We start from the raw sequence: 23,078 nt of genomic DNA on the forward strand, positions 1-23,078 counted from the left end.
TCCATTCCACTCAACTTTGCGTTTAATTTCTTGTACAACAGTTCCCCTTTCCCCCTGACAGTGCACATGCTGTGTGACAAACCATATTTGAAAGTGAGAAGCCTCTCAAAAGCGATTCGAGATATGGCATGTAGATTTGTGGTTAAAAACAACAAAGGTGAAGAATCCCACTTCGTAAGCAGGAGCTTTTAAGAGAAGCTAAAACAGCTCTTCCATACCTTCCAAGTGTCCCTATTTTCCAGGGACAGTCCCAGATTTACAGAAGCCATCCTGGTTTCTGATTTGATCCTGGAATGTCCTGCTTTTCCTTAGGACGTCCCTATTTTCACTAGAGAAATGTTGGAGGTTATGGAGTTATGCAACCCCCGAGCCATAGAAGTCATCTGAAGGCAGCCCTGAATAGGGATTTTTAAAAAATGATTAATCTTTTATTCTTATTTTATATATGTTGGAAGCTGCCCAGAGTGGTGGGGGCAACCCAGTCCGATGGGTGGGGTATTAATAATATTAATGGAATAGGACGTCCCTATTTTCATTGGAGAAATGTAGAAGGGTATGCTCTTTTGATTTATTTAATCCCTGGACCTATTATGTATTCTTTGTTTTCTTTCCTATCTCCAGTTACTCAGGTCATCTACTGGTATTGTCCTTCACTTGTCAAGTGAAAAAACAACATTTTCACATTTGTTTTCTCTTCAGAGGCAGGATGTGTTAATCCTGATGCCTTGATGTTATACAATGCCTGATCAACACAAGAAGGTGAAGACCACAGACAAGGCAACTGATACCAAACTTCAAGGGTACTGTGCTTTTCGCTAAATGTCAGCAGTGACTCTCTGGAATCTGCACCAGCTGCCAGACAGAATAGTTTAATCTGAATCGCTCTGTGTACATGGTGACTGTTACTCTGGTCACCAAGACCTTTTCACTTTGACAGAAACAATTGGTGGTTAAGAAGCCTATACAAATTGTGGGTGTGTAGAGCAGACCGTTGAGGCAATATTGTGGAATGCTTGATACAATGCCATAGAGATTTAACTTCAATATTGTTTCATTTAGATTACTTACTGATGAAATAAGGTAGTGTAATGTGTTGTTAATAAGCATATAATTTATGTTTTCTCCTAGGGATTACTCAGACCTTAAAAGGCTTCTGGCACTACTAAATGTCCAGTCAAGCAAACAACAGGTATTTTTCATTAGCCATTTTGTAACGGCAGGCTGTAATTATTAATTTATTCATTATTATTGAAATTAATTTGATTTTGAAAATACTCAAAATTAATATTCAGATATTCAAAATTAATTTTTGAACAGTAGCTTTCAAGCTCTGCCTAAACATGAGGGTGGGAGGATGCTTTTTAGGGATGGATGGAGTTGAAAAGAAGGAACCCATTGCATATGGGTTTTCATTTGTTTCTTCGCTGGAAACTCTGGGAATTGTAGCTCTGAGAGGGCAATAGGGGGTTCCTAATACCGCTCAGAACCCTCAACGAACTACATTTCCCAGGATTCTGGGGGTATGATACTGTTTTAAATGTATAGTGTAGGTGGGATTTGTGTGTTGAGGTAGGTCATGCCAATAGTAAAAGTATTTCTTTAAGAAACTGCCTGTGCCCTTTAAATAAGTCTTTTTTCTCTGGTACCCTATTTTGGAGAGCTGTCATCAACAACTCTTAGCCCTCACCATTGGCCATGCTTTCTGGGGTTGAGGGGAGGAGGAGTCTAGTAACATCTAGAGGGCCACAGGTTCTTCATCCCTGCTGTATACATAAACAACTTATTCTCAGGAGGCAGTGCTCTCATTCCCTGCTCTTAATAAGCTCACTTTGTTCTCTGTCTACTTCTGCAGAGCAGGTGCTTTCTATTCCAGGAAGGCTATTTGAGGAGAGATCTCTCCTCGGTTTTTGGTCCAGGTTTTTTAAATTTCCCTGAAAAGTATAGATTCAAGCTTCCTGCTTCTTAGAGAGCATTCAACAAGGCTAAGCAGCCATTGCTGCTCAGAACTTTCTGCATCATGTGCACCCAACTGCCATTTTGAGAATGTTTGCTATGTTTTCGTTCCTTTCCCCCCTGCATACTCCAGCTGCATCTTTTCAAGATCTGTGTGCAGCTATGGAGAAGAGACAGCCTAGGGCGCTTTGAAATCTGCTGTATATATTGGATTATTATTTTTAAAAATTATCTCCTTGTTGTCTGAATTCAAAGGTTAAATTGCCCGAGGTCCCAGTGACAATCACGTATTTTCCTCTGACCCAGCTAAACACTTTATATCATTTGTCTTACAGTAAATCTCTTTTGCATTTGCAGCTGCCAGCCCTTAACTTTGAAAGTTCTAATAATAGCATGACCAAGTCTGAGCAATACTCCAGCAACCCTTGTGGAGAGAGATGTAGAGGTCAATGGCAAGAATCAACTGAAGCTGTTGAACTCGAACACTTTAGGTACCGTGCAGAAAAGAAAATGAATCTTTATTGTATTTATCTGGATCCAGTTCAAATCCTTTTATGCTATATATATATATATATATATATATTCTTTACTATTGAGTGTGCTCTAGTGTCATTTAAATTCTACTCAGTATTGATCCAGAGCAGATTCCAATGTATAGTTAGCAGCGTAAAAACTTAAACACATTGCAGGATTCCCCAAAAAATAGACCAGAGGCGATTATATTTCATCCAGCAGAGCTTTATTGCTACTGAAGGCAAATGAGCGTAATGGTCACAAATCCAATTCATTTAGGTTTGGCACTGCCCATAAGAAATCCAGTTGCAGCAGACTTAACTTAAACTTACAATAACTTATAACAAGACTAAACCTTAGCACTAAGCATACAGAACACCACACCAGACAGGAAAGAAAGAGAAAGTGAAACATGGCCCATGATAAAGAGACTTAGTGGTTTTAATGGTAGGTGATGTTGCTGTGTTGTATTATACTATCTATGTACATCAATTTATTTTTTGGAGTTAAGATTAGGACTGGGATAAATTGTGTTCGCTGAGCCCGTATTTTATACAGTCTATATATGATGTTTGTATGTTAATGTGCGGTGTGCTATGCCTAATAAAGGATTTTGAATTGAATTGAGAAAGTGAAACCTAGGCTCCATCTGGCGTTACTTTTATAGTCAGCATAACCTTGACAGAAAGAGATAACAGAACCAGTTCAAACAAGCTGTACTTAGCTTCTCTGAAGGTATAACCCAAACATCATTAAGTTTCTTTCACACAGAGAAGCTTCCAGAAGCTTCTTGAATTAAGTAGAATAGGAAAGACCTCTGCACATCAGATCAATACTTTCTGCACTAAGAAATGCAAACTGACGTCTAGAACCTCATGGGATAATAGTAAATAATTTCAATCATAAGTGACTTTAAGACATACTGTATTATTAACCTCTGACAGGGCTGTCTTAACTGTGGCTCAGAAGTAAGTCCTATTGAATTGGATAGGGTTATTCCCAGGTATTGGGGGATAAGATGGCAGCCTTCATTGCTGCCTTGCATACAGGAGGCAATTTAGGATGTTTGCGGTCATCCTGAACTTCTGCTTTGCATGTAACACTGTAGACAGGAGTTTCAGAAGCCTCTTCTGATGGGCAATCCATCCAGGAACCCAGGCCCTACCAGCACAATGCTAGAGAGGGAGGGAGCCATGTTGCAGTGCTCTCTGTGTGTTTATATGTAAATAAAGTAGGTTAGGCAAAATGCTGAGTTGCTGAGGTCTGTCACGCAAGGTGTGCAAACTCTGCGGATCCCTAAGTGTGCCGATGTCGGTTGGCATTGGTCACTGTGATGTTCGGGCAGAATAAAGCTTTTGAAGCTCTCGAATGATCTACCAGGAGGGAGGGAACATGCCGGTCGGGCATTTGTCTCTGCCAGGGTGCTACTCAAGTGTAGGACAAGCTCCTGACAGCCCCCCTATTGTTTCCCCTGGGGGCTGACCAGTGAGTCCAAGCAGGAGCAGGAATCCAGTTTGGAGTACATTGATTGTAACCTGGTAATCTTTGTGGTCATTTTCATGAAGTCACTGTACTCAAAAATGCATTTCCTGCACAGACAACCATCTCTTAGCATCCCATGACTGCGAGCAAAAGCATTTATGCCTTGTGCAATGCCCATTTGCCTTTTCTCCCCTTAGTATGAATTACAAGAATGAGAGGAAATTTAGTCAACATCCACAGCACAAGCTGTTTCAAGATATCTTCACAGCTTTGGTAAAGAACCGGCTGATTTGCAGGTAAGAAAGATCAACGATGTCTTTACCTTTGGAATACTGGTAAGTATCAAAGCACCCAGTGGGATCAGAAAGGCGCCTCTTTGTGTGGTTGAGTTTCCCTTTGGAACAGGGATTGCTGCTCTCTCAAAATATTAGACTTCCCCGGTGGTAGTTGACCTTAACACTGGAAGTCTATTGACTTTCATTAAAAGAAATAGCATTAGTTTGGGGGTTTTCCAGTTAAAAGGTGGTATCTTGAAATTCTACAATCGGTCTAAAATCAGGAGGAAAAAGGTGGACTAGTGAAATATACTCAGAGTCGCAAAGTGATTTCATGCTCTTTATTCAGCTCATAGTGGTGAGGAGGAATGAATGAATGTCCCCTCATAGTATCTGCCTTATATACATTATTTACACAATGGGCTGCACATGATTGGCTAATTCCGGAATTCTATTGTAAGCCAATCAGGTTGTGGATTCACTTCTATCTGGAGCATGATTGGGTGGTTCCTGCCAACCAATCATACTGCTGCATTGTTCTAGGACCAATCAGACTGCTGCGTTCTGAATCCTATTGTTCTAGGACCAATCAGACTGCTGCCTTTTGGATCCTATTGTTCTAGGACCAATCAGACTGCTGCAGTTTGGATCCTATTCAACTCAGTACATAACAACTAGACACGCAGTTCTGCTATCTTTCTAAGTTGTAGCCTTTGGAAATACTTCTAACACGGCTTTCACTAAAATCTGAATTGCTGTTTTGAGGATGGCTTATTTCCTGTTCTGGGACTTTTCATCCCAGCTACGCCAAGAACTGAAAGATCGCCAGCACAGTTCTAACCTTGTCTATTCAGCAGTAAGTCCCAATGAATTCATTTACTCACAGGCAGATGGGTATATAGTTGCTGCCTGGGGCTGCTCTCCTATCTCTGTTTACTTGAAAATAAGTCCCATGGAATCCAATGGGACTTAATTCTGAATAGACATGGTTAGGATTTCACTGTAAGTTGTTACAGTTTGTAGATATTTGATAGCAGGACTTCATTTTTACAGTCATGGAGAGTGGATATTTTCATTGACTTTAACCATGTGGCAAACTGCAAAATATTTTAATAATCAGATATTTGTTTTCTGAAAGAGGACAGTATAGTTAACAATAACTTTTTTTTTATCAGTTAGCTGCTTATTCAGCGCAGGGAAACTGTAACACATGGCAGTTATTTTATGACATCTTCTGTTATTTTCTTATGTAACATTGCATATTTTATTTATATCCATGTATCTTTTTGAGGGTGGTATCATGAGTATGGTTGCCCAAGAGGACGTGGATGATGTTGACCAAGCTACTATATTAATAGCTCTGTGATGCCAGTAATATAAAAAGATTTGCAAGGAAACTACTTGTCCTGTTTAATAATATGTAGTTGCTGTTGCTTAGAACTCTTGGCACTATACCCAGATCAGTGTCTATGGTACAAGAAAGGAAAGGTGGTCTTATGTGAAGATACATCAGTAGGGTTGTCATATTCCCAAAAGTGAAAATCTGGACAAAGTTGTTCATCTTTTTTGGGGGGAGGGAGGGAGGAGAAATTGTTGAGCTTTTTGGGAACATCTCCCCCCAAAATACCATATTTTTTGCTCTATAAGACTCACTTTTTCCCTCCTAAAAAGTAAGGGGAAATGTGAGTGCGTCTTATGGAGCGAATGCAGGCTGCGCAGCTATCCCAGAAGTCAGAACAGCAAGAGGGATCGCTGTTTTCGCTGCACAGCAATCCCTCTTGCTGTTCTGGCTTCTGAGATTCAGAATATTTTTTTTCTTGTTTTCCTCCTTCAAAAACCAGGTGCATCTTATGGTCTACGTTTTTGGGCTGTTTGGGGAATTTCAAAGCATTTTTAGGATTGCCCTACTTTGCCATGCATCCAGGTTTTCCCAGATGTTTTGCCACTTCAGCAAAATCCATTTAGGGAGCCTGATTCCCGGATGTGTCCAGGAAAACTCGGACGTATGGCAGCTCTACACACCAGTAGCTGAACTCTTGCCTGATTGTCCTGGTCTCCTTCGCCTGATTTGCATATGTATATTAACTGGATCAGGAGAACAGATTTGGCCTGTCTCTCCTTCACCGTGCCTGCCTGCATTGCCCTGGTTTTAAAGTTGGAGTAATGTTTTTATTTTATGTATTTATTTAAATAGTTCGAAACCATGCTTCCATAGAAAAATATAACAAGGTGGTGTGCAACGCAAAAACCTAACAGCACAACAATGAGCTCGGTAAAAATATCAACAGCATATCAGCCAAAAATATAAAGCTTGCAAAAGATTGCCTGAACAGTGCAGTTTGTCAAAGATGTGTGAAAGAAAGCAGGGATGATTCTCCCTGGACTTCTGTTAGCAATGAGTTCGTCATGGCCTTCTATGTGAAAGGCTTAGACCCTCCTAAAGACCAGCTGACTCTCAGCAGCAGTGGGGACCACCAAGGATGCTTCATCAGTAGATCTTAGTGATCAAGGTGGGGCATCAGGAAAGGTCCTTAAGATACTGTTTAGAACTTTGTAAATTAACAGCAGAACTTGAAAGCTGGCTGGGCAGCATGTGGGCAGCCATATGCTCACCCTTCTGTTGATTATTCTGGAGGAAATATTTTGCTCCATGGGCCCATCCATTAAGGTTTTTTCAATATTCCTCCAGGTGACCTGGCATTTCTTGTTTCCTTTTCCTGCCACCAGATTGAGGCAAGGATGAATTCTGAGATAAACATCTGTGTATGCTTCACTTAAAATATATTTGAGAAAAATGCAAGCACTTTGTTTTTGAAACTGAAACGGGCCCCAGAGACAAATCTTTGAACTTCTACTCCAGAGAAATCTTCAGAGATTTCCTTTTTTTTTTTACTCAACTGAACTTACGCATCAAAAACGCCATCTTGTGAAAGCCAATGCATTCTGCTTCAAAGAAATGCCCTTGAAATTTAAGGTGTGAAGAACTTTTATCACTAACTACAGTATACAAAACAACTCTAAGACATGCCTCCCTAGTGTGTGACTAGCCCCGTGTCAGTCTGAGATACACAGTATTTTTCCTACAGATTCATACTGCACAGGTTACAGAAATGATATAGCTTTAAATTTAAATCTTGAATTGAATACAAATGCATTAAACCTTACATATATACTTCCTTAAGACCGATTTCATTGGTTTGCTTGTAACTCAGTCATACTCTGAGTAAACCCATTGAAATCAACGAAGCAGAATAACTTAGGTGCACTGATTTCAAGGGGCCTTTTCTGAGAATGGCTTAGCTGAATACAACTTTATCTTATACAAGGTCCGGAGTCAAATAATCATGAAAGCAGTTCTGCGAACAAAAATGGCTTTAAGCTTCATTAAATGGCAACTTGTCCCTGTGGGGCCACAAAGCTTATTAAACCTGGATGGTGTTCAGAAACAATCTGTGGTGTGGCATCTTGAGGGAGTGGCAGGAAGGGGGATCAGGCCGAAGGGAAAAGCCCCAGTTCTGCTGTGCTTGCATGAAGTATTTACATGAGTCTCATCAGCTCTTAGAATGCTGCCTGTTGAATTTTTATGTAAATAAGTAACCCTGGGTGAGGTGTTGCTATATACAGTGGTACCTCGCAAGACGAATGCCTCGGAGGACGACAAACTCGCAAGACGAAAGAGTTTTTCGTTTTCTGAGTTGCTTCGCAAGACGGATTTCCCTATGGGCTTGCTTCGCAAGACGAAAACGTCTTGCGCCTTTTTTAAAAAACCGCCAATGCATTCCTATGGGAAACCGTCAATACAGAGTGGTGCTTCGCAGGACGAAAAAATTCACAAGATGAAAAAACTCGCAGAACGAATTAATTTCGTCTTGCGAGGCACCACTGTACTAAGCTTGGATCCTAAAACAACAGGCAGGTAGGATCCTAGAATGCAACAACCTGATTGGCCTGCAGGAGCAGCCCAGTCAGACCCCAGGAGGAAGTTAATCAGCCTATTAGGCCGGTAGGATACTAGGATGCAACAACTGATTGGCGTGCAGCAACAGCCCAATCAGGCCCCAGGAGCGAAACATAATCAACCAATCAGACGGTACTCATTGTGTAAATAATGTATATAAAGCCTGAGGGTGGGGTGGGGAATTCAATCACGGTTCCTATGAGTTGAAATAAAGAGCATGAAATTACTACTCGACTCTGAGTATATTTCAGGCGTGAGGGTTTTTTTTTTTTAAGGTCTGCCATTACAAACATGACACAGTAGGTCAGGGTTGGGGAGCCTTTTTTAAAGCCAAGGGCCGCATTTATTTTGGAGCCATCTGCTGAGGGCCACATGGCAGTGGTGGTAACACCAGAGGCAAAAGTGGACCGAGCAATTAATGCAAATCTTACCTTTGTCAGTATGCTGGTTTCTTTGTCTTTCTACACACACACACACACAGGGAAGCAAGAGGCATTACTGAAGTTCATTCCACACAGTCAAAACACTCAGGTAGTTTTCAAAGCAGGGCCAAGACTGAGTATGGGGAAATGGCCTGGTGAGATGTCAGAGGGCCTGGTAGAGAGTCTTGGAGGGCCACATTTGGCCTTCAGGCCTGAGGTCTCACACTCTTTCTATCAGTGGCAAAACTAGGCTTACCATAACCAGGGCAGAGACCCAGTTTGGCACATGCGCCGTATGTGCATTTGCGTTCAGGCTGGGAGCCTCAATGGCGCCCCTCTGGAGGCTTCACCCGGGGCAGAAAACTTGGCTAGCCACCGCCCCTCCTGTATCTTTGGCACTGCTTCAATAATGTACCATATTTGCTGTTCTGAGTTTGATCCTGAACATCATATCACAGTAAGAGCCCTGCTGGATCAGAAGGTCTGTCTAGTCCAGAATCCAGTCTACTATAGTAGGAAGTTCAGAAGCATGTTAGGAAAGCAGTAGTTTTGCAGCACTGAAGCCTACAGGCAACTGGCGTTCAGAGGTAAACTGGCCATTTAGCTGTTATGGCTAGTGGCTGCAAACAGACCTGTCCTCCATGTGATCTAATCTGCTTTTCAAGTTACCTAAGTGTGTGTGTTGGGGGGGGGCAGCATAAGTGACTGCAAATTCCATAAATAATTGTGCAAGTACTCTTTGGTCTGCCCTGAATTTGTTGCCAATCACTTTTGCTGGTGATTTTGAGTTATGTGAGAAAAACACCCTGTTTCCTTCACAGCTTGTATAACTTTATGAGACTCCGTCACAGCCTCCCTCCAAAGTTAGCTCCCCAGAACATTTCAACATTTTATCTTAAGGAGGAAGGGTGCCCCAGTTCCCTGATCATTTTTGTTCACCTCTTTCTGGAAGTTTCCCATTTGTTCAGCATTCCTTGGAGATGGAGTACAATTTCCTCTGGAGATTCAGTAGCCCAATCTGTACATGGGAGTTGTATTTCAGCAACCTATCTGTCCAAGCAAGCATGGCCAGTGGCCAGGAATGATGGGCGTTGTGATTCAATAAACACATGAGACATAACCGGCTGTGTTCTTAGATAAATAAGGTATACTATTCATAGTATCAAATTATAAATTTCAACAGAAGTAACTCAAAAAATCCACATGAAAGGTTGTTACAGTTCCACAAAATCCTTACACAGAGTCTAGACAAGGATTTTCGGAATATTGGCCTTGTTTCGCCGTCCTGGCTTCATCAGTACTTAAAGCTCATATGTGATATTTCAGGACAGTGGATCTTATGGCATAATAGCAGCTACTATTAAGGATTTTGTGGAACTGTAACAACCTTTCATGTGGATTTTTTGGACTTTACAAACAGACAGATGGAATAGACACCATTACACGGATGGACCTTATGCATGAACTGACTAAAGAACGATCTGATCCGCTTTATGAGTTACTTCCGTTGAAATTTATAATTTGATACTATGAATAGTATACCTTATTTATCTAAGAACACAGCCGGTTACGTCTTGTGTGCTTATTGAATATGCTTTACGTGACCAAATTTATAATTTGATACTATGAATAGTAGGGATGCTGAACCTCTTACCTTCCACATGTAAAAGAGATGCTCTGACACTGGGCTATGGCTTTTTTTCTGTTTTATCATTAACTGATTTTAAATCAGCACTTTTCTCCAAGTGTCAGAAATCAATCTGGAGCCTCGTTATTGGCCAAGAGGCAACTGATGGGAATGTGGAAAAGATCCGCTGGACATGGTGATTTTTTTGGTCCGCAGAGATTCCTCTAAATAACCCAGTTCTTGGGAGTCTACGTGCATCCATTGCAGCACAGCCTTTATTTTTATCATATTATTTTTAGCCTTTGGCTTTATTCCCAGCATGGAACGGACCTGCTGTGCTAATCAACCATAACAGTTTCAGCAAGGGGGGAGGCGGTGAGTGAGAGAGCTGGATATATACACAAATTGTATGTGTTTAGATATGTATCCATTCATCCATATTGATATTCATCTGTAGAAAATGATAAAGTAGTTTATTAGTTCATCTGGTATTACTGGAAAATAATCTGAATTAAAAATATATATACAAGTACAAGTGGCAAGTTTGTATACAGTCTGCTTTTACTTTCAGCTTACATTGGCTCGTAATTTCAAAGTGTTGACGTTGAAACTGGGAAGGCACTTAAATACACACCCTCTGTTGAAATTCTTGGAGCTGCACTGTAGTCTAAAGATTAGCATCGGAAACAAATTAGGTGTGCTAGATTCAAACTGAAATAGTTGAGGTTCAGATGACTAATTGTGCACTCCATAAAAATGCAATGTCTTGCTTGCCAGTTGGCTGAATATAGAACCTTCATTTAGATTTTCAATCTTGTGTTTGCTTGCTGACGTAGCTTAATTGGACCAACTTATTAATGTATTCTTTTTGCCTATTTGTTGCAGGGAGTGGGCTAACCGAGCATCATCTATCCACTTTCTGAGAGTTTTAATTTGCATAAGATTATTAATGAGAGACCAGTGCTATCAGGTTAGTTTGCCCATGGTCACCTTCTTGAAACATAAAATAGGAACATGATGCTTAGATATTAGTACAGCATTCATTTAGTAGGCTTGGTCAGCTGATGCTGTACTAGCAACTTTGCAAACAACATTTGCCAAATACACTTAGCAACTCCCTATCTTAGAGCTCCTCCAGACTGGGTTTTGTGTTTTGTGTGGGTGTATCCTGCAACGTGCAGTTAGAGTGCATTAATGATGGATTTGTACTGGACCGCCCACAAATCATTCCACCTTTTTAGCTGTTCTGTGGTGCTCTCCCAGTGTTATTGCATTATCGCCATCTGGAGGGGGCACTCTTGCAACAAAAACAGGACAGAAAATAAACCGCAACATTTGTGGCCTAAAATGTTGCAGAATATCAGCAGGAAGTGACAGGACATGCACTGATTGGAGAGGAAGTGGTCTGTCTGCCCCAAAACCTTTTCAGGTGCAAACAGTATTGAAAGTGGAATTCTGTATAACTGTCCCAATACACAGATCACACATCATCAAGAATGAGCAATAAAAAGGGCGTCTGGAGGGGCCCTTTATAAACTTGCATGTCTGGCTTTGAGCTGCTGGTTGGGACGCGGGTGGCGCTGTGGCCTAAATCACTGAGCCGGAAGGTCAGTGGTTTGAATCCCCGCGACAGAGTGAGCTCCCATTGCTCTGTCCCAGCGCCTGCCTACCTAGCAATTCAAAAGCACGCCAGTGCAAGTAGATAAATAGGTACCACTCTGGCAGGAAGTCCTGTTGCGCCAGAAGCAGTTTAGTCCTGCTGGCCACATGACCCAGAAAGCTGTCTGTGGACAAACGCCAGCTCCCTCGGCCTGAAAGCGAGATGAGCGCTGCAACCCCAGAGTCACCTTTGACTGGAGTTAACCATCCAGGGATCCTTTACCTTTACCTTTTTTACCTGCTAGTTGACTTACTGAGACACTGCAATCCTAAGCATACATTCTGCCATGCTGAATCCAGGGGACTTTGAATTTAACATTGGTAGTTGGTTGGGAGCAGGCTGCTAGGAATCTTCTGGAAGTTTGACATACTGTACTGGCTTTGCTTTTTCCTCCCTCACTTGTATAGGAGGCACTCCACAACCTGGGTGGGATCGACGCTTTAGCACAGGTAACCCTCTCTGCCTTTCACGGTGTTTTGTTGCCTGTTTACTTACGTTTGCCAAAGGTAAGGACAGAAGTTATTGCAAAACGGCTTTCCCTCTTGGAAGGTGAAACTATAAACACTAAACACATGTGATAAACACTAAACACACACATTTCCATTTCCAAGGGACCATAAGGCAATGTTGGTTGCAGCTTGACTGAATTGCAGAAGTGACCGTCCTGTATAATTTGATTAGACTCTGAATTGGCTGGCTTCCGTGAAAAGGGCGTATGCCTCAGTGAGAGATCAGAATTAATCTGCTCAGCAGGGCCATCTGGCTTGTCAAATTGGACTTCTTCTGGCCAGAATGAGAAAGTGCACACAACTAATGAAGTATTTCATTTTGAGTAGGGTCCAGTCAGCACAGTGGTGTTTGTGGGTTTCACTAAATAAATGCCTTTTAAAAATGGACACCTCTCTCTCTCTCCTCATATTAATAACAGTGCAATGTATATAAGAAACCTCAGGATACTATCTTTACCAGGACCAGTCAGAAATAGTGAGCAAGTTTTGAGTGAATGAGATCCCTGTGCCCCTTTATTTATGCATCATATTCCACATCCAGCCTGAAGAAGAGTTCTGTTGAATACGAAAGCTTGTTCACTACTTTTGTGACGTTTTGGTTGGTCCCATTGAAAGAAAGCATTGCCTACGATTATTTTTGGACTTCTTTTAATGGAACAATACAGCTACCTGCAGTTCTAATGTACGTAGGCTGAGAGGAAGCTACTGATCATACCAGGAGCGGGATTAACTCCTCAGATTAGGGGCAGTGACTACTGCTGCTACCATGTGCTTATGCCTTGGCAAAGCCACATGAAGTAGCTTCTAGCAGGAACTTTTTCTTTATGGACCATAATAGGATGTGTAGCTTTGGGGGTGATGCTGGCTGCTGTAGAAGAACTTGGGAGCCATCCCCAGCCTGCATGTTCATGGTGGTTTCCTTATATTGAGTCAGGCTTTTGGCCCATCAGGTTAAATATTGTCCACATCAGCGGCGGGGAACCTGTGGCTCTGCAGGTGTGTTACACACACACACACACACACAGAGAGAGAGAGAGAGAGAGAGAGAGCCTTTCTGTAAATCACCAAGGCAGTTTGCCACAGGTCAAAAATAAAAAAAGCATTATTTGATGTGTTAATGCGAATGGAAGTCGTTAAAATTGCAGCTGCAGTATGAGGGTTTGTTGTTCTGAATGGTGTGTAATTGGAATTTATAAGTTTTTGGTCTGCAAAGTTAAAGTAAATTAGCAAATCATCATTTCTAGCCCAATTATAATATAATATAATATAATATAATATAATATAATATAATATAATATAATATAATAATATTTGGCATCTGAACAATTGGCATTATTAATTGTATTATAAATTGGTATTATGACAAAGAAGCTTTTATTGGGTTATTGTAATTGAAAATTATTACACACACACAAAAAGGAGAAAAGAATAAAAGCAACATCTGAAAAACTCCCACAAAGCACCACTTTAAAAAGCAAACAAACAGATAGCAACTCAGGTTGTTTTTTGTTTTTTTTAATGTGTAGACCAAATTCAAAAGAGGTGTCTTGAAACGTTTTCTATTTTGCAGAGATGTTGCTGGACTGCAAACGACACCCTCCACTGGCCATACTAAATGTGGTTAATGGGAGTAAGAGTCCAGCAGCTTTTTGAGGACTACAGATACCCCACCCGTGGCCTTCACTGAGAGCAGCAACTCTCCAATGCTGCACAGAAGTGTATTTTCGCAGCCATACCTGAGAGCGTCAGGAATGAGACTTAGGATCTTTTCTACGTAGAGCGTGTGCCCAGCCACCAAGCTGCAGCCCTTTCCCAGTTAACAAACATATATCCAAGAAACCATAGCTGGAACCTACAGCTTCTTGCATGAAAAAGCCCTCTTGTAGTAACTTTGTTCTATTTCCAGAATTGTGTGTTTATTTTTTGTGATAACTGTCTGCAGTGAATAGTGGTACAAGTTTGCCATCTGCTGGTCTCATGGATGCACTTTGCTTTTTAATTTAGATCCATGTAACTTTCCACTAACAATTTTACAATGTTTTTCCCCCACCAACAGTATATGGAAACAGTAGCAAATGACTACCTTTGCTATGGAGAAGAGCATCATAATATAGACAAATTGGTCAACATGACATGTAAGTGCTGGTTATATATCAATTATATCTCTCCTGTGGTTATATCTCTTCTCTTCTGATTATATTTCTTCTAGGTTGAAGTGGGGATGTGTATATGAAATAAAAGCTTGTCAAAATGTTCTACAAATGTAGTGCTAAGCTGTTGCAGTCAGACAGGAAGTAACAATGAATAAGCAGATCTAAAAACTGGCTCTTGTTTTGATATGATTGCAATTCTTATTTTCAAGGCATCTCCACTTGTTTTGCTGTGCAATTTTTTTAATCATGTCGTAGAATCTATTAACTTTTGAAGGAAAGTTGCTTTTTAGAAGCTGTCCTCTTCCACTCCCTCTGCCTCCCCACCCCGTGATAAAACTTTTCTGTTTAATTCTCTTTGCAGATATTTTTCAAAAACTTTCGGCTGTTAAAGATCAAAGAGAATGGGTAACAGCCAGTGGAGCACATAAAGTAAGTGGACAACCACTTCTACGTCATCAAGGTTTCTAATGGCTGTTTTGTGTCCTTAAAATGGCACAAAATTCCTTCTGATTGTTGCTGTGCAATTTTAGATTGTCATCGTGAATCAGTTAAGTGGCTGGTTGACCAAGAGAGCGCCTTAACAAGATACAGATTCAAATTGTTGGCTCCTATCCATCCCTTTTCTTTCCCTAGACAGAGAACTCCTAAATCACCAGACAACCAACCTTGGCATTTACAAATGTAAACCCAAATCACGTTGACATTTTACTTTTGTTGGCACACTGAGAAGACATCAGAACTTATTCCTGATAGACAGAGATAACAAGAAGCGGTTTATTATTTACCGTATTTTTTGCTTTATAAGACTCACTTTTTCCCTACTAAAAAGTAAGGGGAAATGTGTGTGTGTCTTACGGAGCGAATGCAGGCTGCGCAGCTATCCCAGAAGCCAGAACAGCAAGAAGAATTGCTGCTTTCACTTCGCAGTGATCCCTCTTGCTGTTCTGGCTTCTGAGATTCAGAATATTTTTTTTCTTCTTGTTTTCCTCCTCCAAAAACTAGGTGAGTCTTGTGGTCTGGTGCATCTTATAGAGCGAAAAACGCGGGTTTTACGTAAAGGATTTTGGCCCTGCTCTTTGGCCAAAAAAGGCTCCTAGAGCCAGTTACGGAGAGCAGGCAGGGATGGGGCTGGCGCATGGCACACATCCTGGGGGTGTGGCGCCCAGCGCGGGCGGGGGAGCAACTGCGATGGTACCCCACCGGGATCGCGCTGCCGGGGGCGGTGCGCTCCCCCCGCATGCCTCTTCCTCTGCCAGTGCCCAGAGCAGCTTTCAAATCAAGAGTCCCTCAGGCTTACAATCTAAAAAATGTGATAAGTAAACTGCATCTCTCCCCCCCCCTTTTTCTTTAAAGTAGTGTTTGTTATTGCAGCTAAGCAAGCATTTTGCCTGTCTTACAATTGTCTAACAATTATTTTTGCAGACTCTGATCAACTTACTTGGAGCAAGAGAAAACAACGTCCTGCTAGGTGCATTGCTTGCCCTCACTAGCTTGGCAGAAAGGTAAGCTTCAGTCTAGTGTGCTTGGGTTTGTCCCTTGCATTTGATTTTACCTCAGGTTTTTTTGGGGGTGGGGTGGGGGGGGGGGAATGAACCATTCAAGTTCAACAAGAGCAAAATATTGACAGTCAAGGTTTATTCCCCTTATCTTGCAAACGTTAAGTTATAGGTCAGATGTGGGGGACTTTTTTTTAAGCCTGAAGACAACATTGCATCGTGGACAACTTTCTAGAGACTACGAATCAGTAGTGGGTGTGGGCCAAGTGGGGATGGCCCTGCAACTAGCAGTGGGTATGGCCAGACACCCGCTACTCAATACCCATGCAAGCAAAAGTGATTTATCACAGTTCAAGGACGTATTCCACTTTTATAAAACTGCTAGAACAGAAGGCAGAGCAATGCCTGTGAGGGGAATGATCTGGGAGCAGGGTCAGATTTAGGTTTGATGAGGCCCTAAGCTACTGAAGGTAGTGGGGCCCTTTATATGTCCAGCTGTCCTTTGTTAACAACAAATTGTCACTGTTTTTTGTGTTGAATATATGCTACAGTGGTACCTTGGGTTACATACACTTCAGGTTACGCTAACCCAGAAATAGTACCTCAGGTTAAGAACTTTGCTTCAGGGTGAGAACAGAAATCGTGCGGCGGCAGTGGGAGGCCCCATTAGCTAAAGTGGTGCTTCAGGTTAAGAACAGTTTCAGGTTAAGAACAGACCTCCAGAATGAATTAAGTACTTAACCTGAGGTACCACTGTATATGGTAATTTATGGACCTAATAGGTATCTGAAGCCATTTGCACATGTTGCCATGCAACCAGTCCATGCAGAATGTAGGCACCCTATATATAGAAACGAACAAACCAGTGATATTTTAGGGAGCAGGCTAGGCCCATTACTTACATCATAGAAGCCTATACAACACAAAACTCTGTTGCTGTATGTAGGTTTTATTTTATTTGTTTTTTATCTAATATTTTGGAATTGTACATCCAGTTTTTCCCCCCTTTAAGTTTTTTTGGGGCCCTCAAGAGAGTGGGGCCCTCAGCTATAGCTTGTTTATCTTATACATAAATCTGGCACTGTCTAGGTGTGTGTGCCCTGAGCATTGTCCTGAGGGCTGAACAGAGAGGTCTGGAGCAGGGGTAGGCAACCTAAGGCCTACGGGCCACAAGCGGCCCATGGGGGTCGTTTAACCAGCCCAGGAGCTGCCCCCAAACTGAGCTGCCCGCTCGGTGAGTCCCCGCACGCTGCGCTAAACCGGTGTGGTGTGGGAACTCACTTCTGTGGCACCGGAAATCGTGTCGGTGCATTTCAGATGACGAAAATCATGTCTGCACAGACGCAGATGCCGGAAATCGCGTCTGCGCAGACGCCGGAAATTGCGGTGTGTGCGCTCACATGCGCGTGCAATCCAGCCCACAGAGGGATCTCTGCTGGAGTGAACCAGCCCAGGCGAGGTAAACCTTGCCGACCCGTGGTCTGGAGGGACTGTATATGGACCCTGGGCCTGAGTTTCCCCTCCTCCTAACATTGGCTGTGTTTACACTTTTGCTTTCCGTTCTGTAAACTATGTATGCTGCTTCAGATCACACATTTATTATTGTGTGATTCTTGATTGTCAGGTTTGTAGATCACGGGTATAAAGGAGAGAATGCAAACCATCTATAGAAGTTGGAGCTAGATTGCAGTGAAATGCAAAATCTTTCCAGCAGCAGTAATTGCTTGTTACAATTACCAGGGATTGGATGCTGATGTAATAAAAGGGGTGCCATTATCTCAATTCTCCGGAATGTGTATTGGATTTCTTTTACCCTTGGAGCACAATTCATGGCTGGAGGTGTTAACATTTTAAAACCTGAGCCCTAGGAGTGGCTGAGAGCCCACTTTTAACAATACCACCAGATGCACTGTGTGTGAATGGCAGGACCATGACTAGAGTAGCTAGACAAGAATTATATAACATTTCTTTTCCAAATGCCAAGCCTGCCATCTTGGGAAACAGGGTGAGACTTATTTTCTTTGGGCTAGATTTTGAGGGTTGATTGCATGCAAATTCTTATTAGTATTATGTTTTTATGTTTATAACTGAGACTTGCATTCATTTAAATGATGGCAAGGTTCAAATTCTATACATAGGGTTAATTCTCATACTGCAGGAAATGTCCATTCATAGAAATGAATGAGATGCTACCACACTGCAACTTAAAAAAAATAACACGTTCCTCATTTTCCATTTTAGTCCCGGATGCCGAGAGAAAATAAGCGAGCTCAATGTTGTGGAGAATTTGTTGGTGATATTGCATGAATATGACTTGCTTTCTAAAAGGTAGGATGCTGAATTAATTTCAGCCCATCTTTTTCTGTCCAGGATTTCCAGTCACTTAGCTCATGCTAACCATTCTCTTTCTCCAACCACATGCTTTCTACTTGTAAAGTAGAAAATATGAGATTTCCAAATATGGCATTTTTTTAGGAAGACAGTTTTCTCGGTAGAGAGGGATAGTAATTCTGAAACTGAAGCAATGCAAAGGTTGATTGGAATTTGTGCTTACAAGGCCAGTGCATGCTTCTCCATGCTTAATGATCCCAGGCTTTTGCATTCTTTGGGTGAATTCCCATATCTTCCTCAAGCTCACTTTGGTCAGCTTAGAAAGCTCATTCGTATTACAAATGCCTCCCCCCCAAAAAAAAAGAACAATTAATAAAGGGTCCCTGAAATAGCATGAGAGAAAGTTCGGTTTCACCTTGCATGTAAAAGCACCCTAAGATTTAATACACCACGGCCAGGTATGGCTAACCTTTTTCAAGGGCTGAATTATTTTGGACAAGCTAAATCTGGGCATTGCTAACCCAATCTCCCTGCTCTCATACACTACACATTATTTGTTTTATTAATTGAATTTTTATACCGCCCTATACCCAGAGGTTTCAGGGCGGTTCACAGAAAAGATCGCAATATATGAGATCAAAATAAAAACAATAACCCCCCCTCCAAAAGAGCCACATTTTAAAAGGGTATAGGATGTCCACCAGGTCAACCAAAGGCCTGGTTAAAAAGGAACATTTTTGCCCGGTGCCTAAAAGTATTTAATGAAGGTGCAATATCCATGTCCTCCAACATTTCTCCAGTGTACTGTAAATAGGGCTGTCTCATTTCATCATCATCATCAGTAATGGTGATGATGATGATATTGATAATTATACCCCACCCAGCTGACTGGGTTGCCCCAGCCACTCTGGGCAGCTTCCAACACAGAAACCCCCACAAAGCATTAAAAAAAACCTTCCCTATAACAGGGTTGCCTTCAGATGTCTTCTAAAGGTTGTATAGTTACTTATTTCCTTGGCTCAGAGGTCGCATAACTGCATCCTTCCCAACATTTCACCGATAAAAATAGGGACGTCTTACTCCATAATAATAATTTTATTACTTATGCTCTGCCCATCTGACTGGGTTGCCGCAGCCACTCTGGGCAGATTCCAACATATATGAAAACATAGTAAAACATTAAACATTTTTTTTTAAAAAAACTTCCCTGTACAGTCATACCTTGGGTTGAATATGCTTCAGATTGAGCGTTTTCAGGTTACACTCCACGGCGACCCGGAAGTAATGGAGCGCGTTACTTCCTGGTTTCTCCACTCGCGCATGCGCAGACGCTCAAAATGGCGTCACGTCATCTTAACCCGAGGTACCACTGTATTGTTTATAGCAACCTAGGGGGCACTTTTTGTAACTTTATTGTGTCACAATGGATAAATGCAGGGCTATTCAATTCTCTGGATAATTCAACAGGCAGACTTGAGTTTTAACTGTTTGGATGATGATGGTTTCTTGGTTTCCTTGCAGGCTGACAGCCGAGTTGCTCCGCCTTCTCTGTGTAGAATCTCATGTCAAAGAGCAAGTCAAGTTGTACGAAGGGGTCCCTATCCTGCTCAGTTTGCTGCACTCAGATCACTTAAAGCTTCTGTGGAGTGTAGTCTGGATTCTAGTCCAGGTTTGCGAAGATCCTGATACCAGTGTGGAAATTCGTATTTGGGGCGGTATCAAGCAACTCCTTCATATTTTACAAGGGTAGGTTTCTGAGGTCATCGGGAATGAGGTTGCCTATAGGCAATTTCTGAATTGTCAAAAAAGAAAAAAGAGAAAAGTGCTTTGTATTTCCACCTCGACCACAGTTATATTTTTAAATATAACATTTATTGCCAGATCAGGACTCCCTGCTCAAATGTATATGGAAATTGATACCAACCAAGGCAAGGCTTTGATTTCTAGTAATATGGCTCTGTTGGAAGATTTCTTGAGTGCAAAGTCATAAGAACGCGAGGTGTGACTTTCAAAATGTGTAGTGGTTGCTGGAGAAACAATGGATTGGCGGTGGCAGCTTTTTTGAAGCACGGTGCTAAAATCCACCGTGTGTGAACTTCTCACTGCAGAACTCACTACACAGAAGTAAACCTGCAACAATTCCCTTCCGATATGTTGAACATGTGAATAGAGATCTTTTAACTTTAATACTCTAACCTCATCTTCCATGTAAATCTGGAGCTTAGCTTTTTTGAGAATTGCAAGTTCACGTTTTTCTTGTTCTTTTGCTTTAATAATAATAATAATAATGAGGAGGAGGAGGAAATATTTGAAAAGCATTTAGGTTCTGCTTGCAGATGTCAGGATGCTGAACCTCGGTCCAGTATACCTGAAGGAGTGTCTCCACCCCCATCGTTCTGCCCGGACACTGAGGTCCAGTGCCGAGGGCCTTCTGGCGGTTCCCTCACTGTGAGAAGCCAAGTTACAGGGAACCAGGCAGAGGGCCTTCTCGGTAGTGGCCCCCACCCTGTGGAATGCCCTTCCACCAGATGTCAAAGAGAAAAACAACTACTAGACTTTTAGAAGACATCTGAAGGCAGCCCTGTTTAGGGAAGCTTTTAATGTTTAATAGACTATTGTATTTTAATATTCTGCAGCTGGGGAAACCCAGCCAGATGGGCGGAGTATAAATAATAAATTATTGTTATTACTACTACTACTACTATTAATACTACTACTACTACTGTGTGGGTTTTTGGCCTAATCCAACAGGACTCCTCTTATGTTCTTGAAGGTTCTTTTTTATTTAAAAAAACACTCTCTATAATATAGAAACCTTAGGAGCCAACTCCTAGGGGCTGAAGTCCCGTCGCTCCCCCCAATAAAATATTTGAGCCCCCCCCCAATAGTTGATGGGCATTGCCATTCAAATGGTATGTGTTCACTGTGTCATGTGATCAATTAGGCAGGGGACCTGCCCCCCAATAGTTTATTCAAGTTGGCACCCCTGTTAACAACCAATAATTATTCACATATTGCTTCCAGTGGTATCTAATGGCCTAAAAATACCTGGCCAAAAGTTTTATTTATCCCATTTCTATAACACACTTGAGCTGTTATTCCTAGCTTATGAGTTTCAGCATGCTGCTCAAGGATATATAGAACATTGATGTTCTTAATTCAAAAGTAAATAGATTCTTATTATCAGCTGGTTGGTAGATGTAGCCGAAGGCTTCACTGCATTGTGTTTTTTTGCTTTCCCAGGGAGCGAAATCTGTTTTCAGATCGTTCTTCCATCGGGAGTTTATCCAGTGCGAACGCAGCAGGGAGAATCCAGCAGCTTCGCTTCTCGGAAGATTTAAGCCCTCATGAGATACAAGAAAATACGTTTTCCCTTCAAGCAGGTGCATACATTATGAATTGAAATGGGACGATTTGCACTCAATGCAATAACCGATGCCTGAGCAAAGAGCTTTGCAGAGATTGAACTATGAGCCCACAGTAGGTTTTCTGTTGAGGGCTCCATGCCCTTGCCATTTGAGGTTTGTGGCAGGAGGGAGATTTTAGGAGGGAAAAGAATATTAAAGGGCTCAGGTCTTGTTGCCTTCTATAGCACAGTGGGGCAAGGTTTCAGGAAGGTGGGGGGGAGGAAAAACTCCATAGAGTATGACAAAAAGTTTTAAAATTATCTCCCCAGGATCCCATAACTGGTTAGGGCAGGCATAGGCAAACTCCGGCCCTCCAGATGTTTTACTACAATTCCCATCATCCCTGACCACTGGCCCCGTTAGCTAGGGATGATGGGAATTGTAGTCCCAAACATCTGGAGGGCTGGAGTTTGGTTATGTCTGGGTTAGGGGCTCAAAGCAGGTGGATTTTACCTACCCCACTTTCAACAGACTTTTGACTACCCTTTTGACTACCCAGACAGTCTACAATGGCTTCTGGAGACTGCTAGCCTGCTCAGTTTTGCTCAGGACATTTTGGCTCAGCACCCCACCCAAACATTTTATTTCACAAACTAATATTTACTGCATCCCTGTGCAGAAGCCACTGCTTCATCTGCGGACAGTCCTGTTTCACTGCCCATCTGAGACACACGCGGCTGTTGGGTTTGGTACTTGAAGGAACAATAATACTTAAAGTTAAGGAAAGAACATGTTGAAGAACAATACCATCAGGTTGGGAGCTGGTCTCAGTGACCGTAGCATGGACTCCCAGGGGCACTGTGAGCTCAGTTCTGTTACTCATGATGAGCTAAACTCCTTGTGAGATCTCAGCTGCGTTCTTATGCACAACACTGCCCAGATCCGTGACCCACCCCCCTTAAACTGAGTTCAAAAGTACACATTTTTACAGTTTCTTCAGCTGTAATAGGTGAAGGGAGAAATTCCCATGCTTCTGATTGATTTTCAAATTTGCCTAGTACTCAGTACAGTGGTGCCTTGCAAGGCGAAATTAATTCGTTCTGCGAGTTTTTTCGTCTTGTGAATTTTTCGTCTTGCGAAGCACGGTTTCCCATAGGAAATGCATTGATGGTTTCCCATAGGAATACATTGACGGTTTTAAGAAAAAGGCGCAAGACGTTTTCGTCTTGCGAAGCAACTCAAAAAACAAAAAACTCTTTCGTCTTGCGAGTTTTTTGTCTTGCGAGGCATTCGTCTTGTGAGGTACCACTGTATGTTTATTGGGAGTAAACTATAATTTGTCCTTTTTTGTA

At 41.9% G+C, this 23,078-nt stretch overlaps 1 protein-coding gene across 7 annotated transcripts in view; it reads left to right on the forward strand.

Annotated features, from left to right (window-relative positions):
• NEK10 (NIMA related kinase 10) overlaps positions 1-23,078 on the forward strand; it is a 111,626-nt gene that overhangs the window by 1,239 nt on the left and 87,309 nt on the right. For 5 of the 7 annotated variants that reach the window (XM_083404661.1, XM_083404664.1, XM_083404663.1 and 2 more), the window contains exons 2-13: positions 700-800; positions 1,129-1,189; positions 2,311-2,444; positions 4,146-4,244; positions 11,116-11,200; positions 12,298-12,339; positions 14,456-14,534; positions 14,914-14,981; positions 15,975-16,054; positions 18,290-18,376; positions 19,901-20,125; positions 21,623-21,762. In XM_083404661.1, coding sequence (XP_083260787.1) covers positions 739-800; positions 1,129-1,189; positions 2,311-2,444; positions 4,146-4,244; positions 11,116-11,200; positions 12,298-12,339; positions 14,456-14,534; positions 14,914-14,981; positions 15,975-16,054; positions 18,290-18,376; positions 19,901-20,125; positions 21,623-21,762 — 1,162 coding nt within the window. In that variant the 5' untranslated portion in view covers positions 700-738. The remainder of the gene's footprint in view (positions 1-699; positions 801-1,128; positions 1,190-2,310; positions 2,445-4,145; positions 4,245-11,115; positions 11,201-12,297; positions 12,340-14,455; positions 14,535-14,913; positions 14,982-15,974; positions 16,055-18,289; positions 18,377-19,900; positions 20,126-21,622; positions 21,763-23,078) is intronic. The other 2 variants (XM_083404665.1, XM_083404660.1) reach the window with 2 other exon arrangements.

The sequence above is a fragment of the Podarcis tiliguerta genome (assembly GCF_965153285.1).
Source record: "Podarcis tiliguerta genome assembly, chromosome: 12".
Lineage (NCBI taxonomy): Eukaryota > Metazoa > Chordata > Lepidosauria > Squamata > Lacertidae > Podarcis > Podarcis tiliguerta.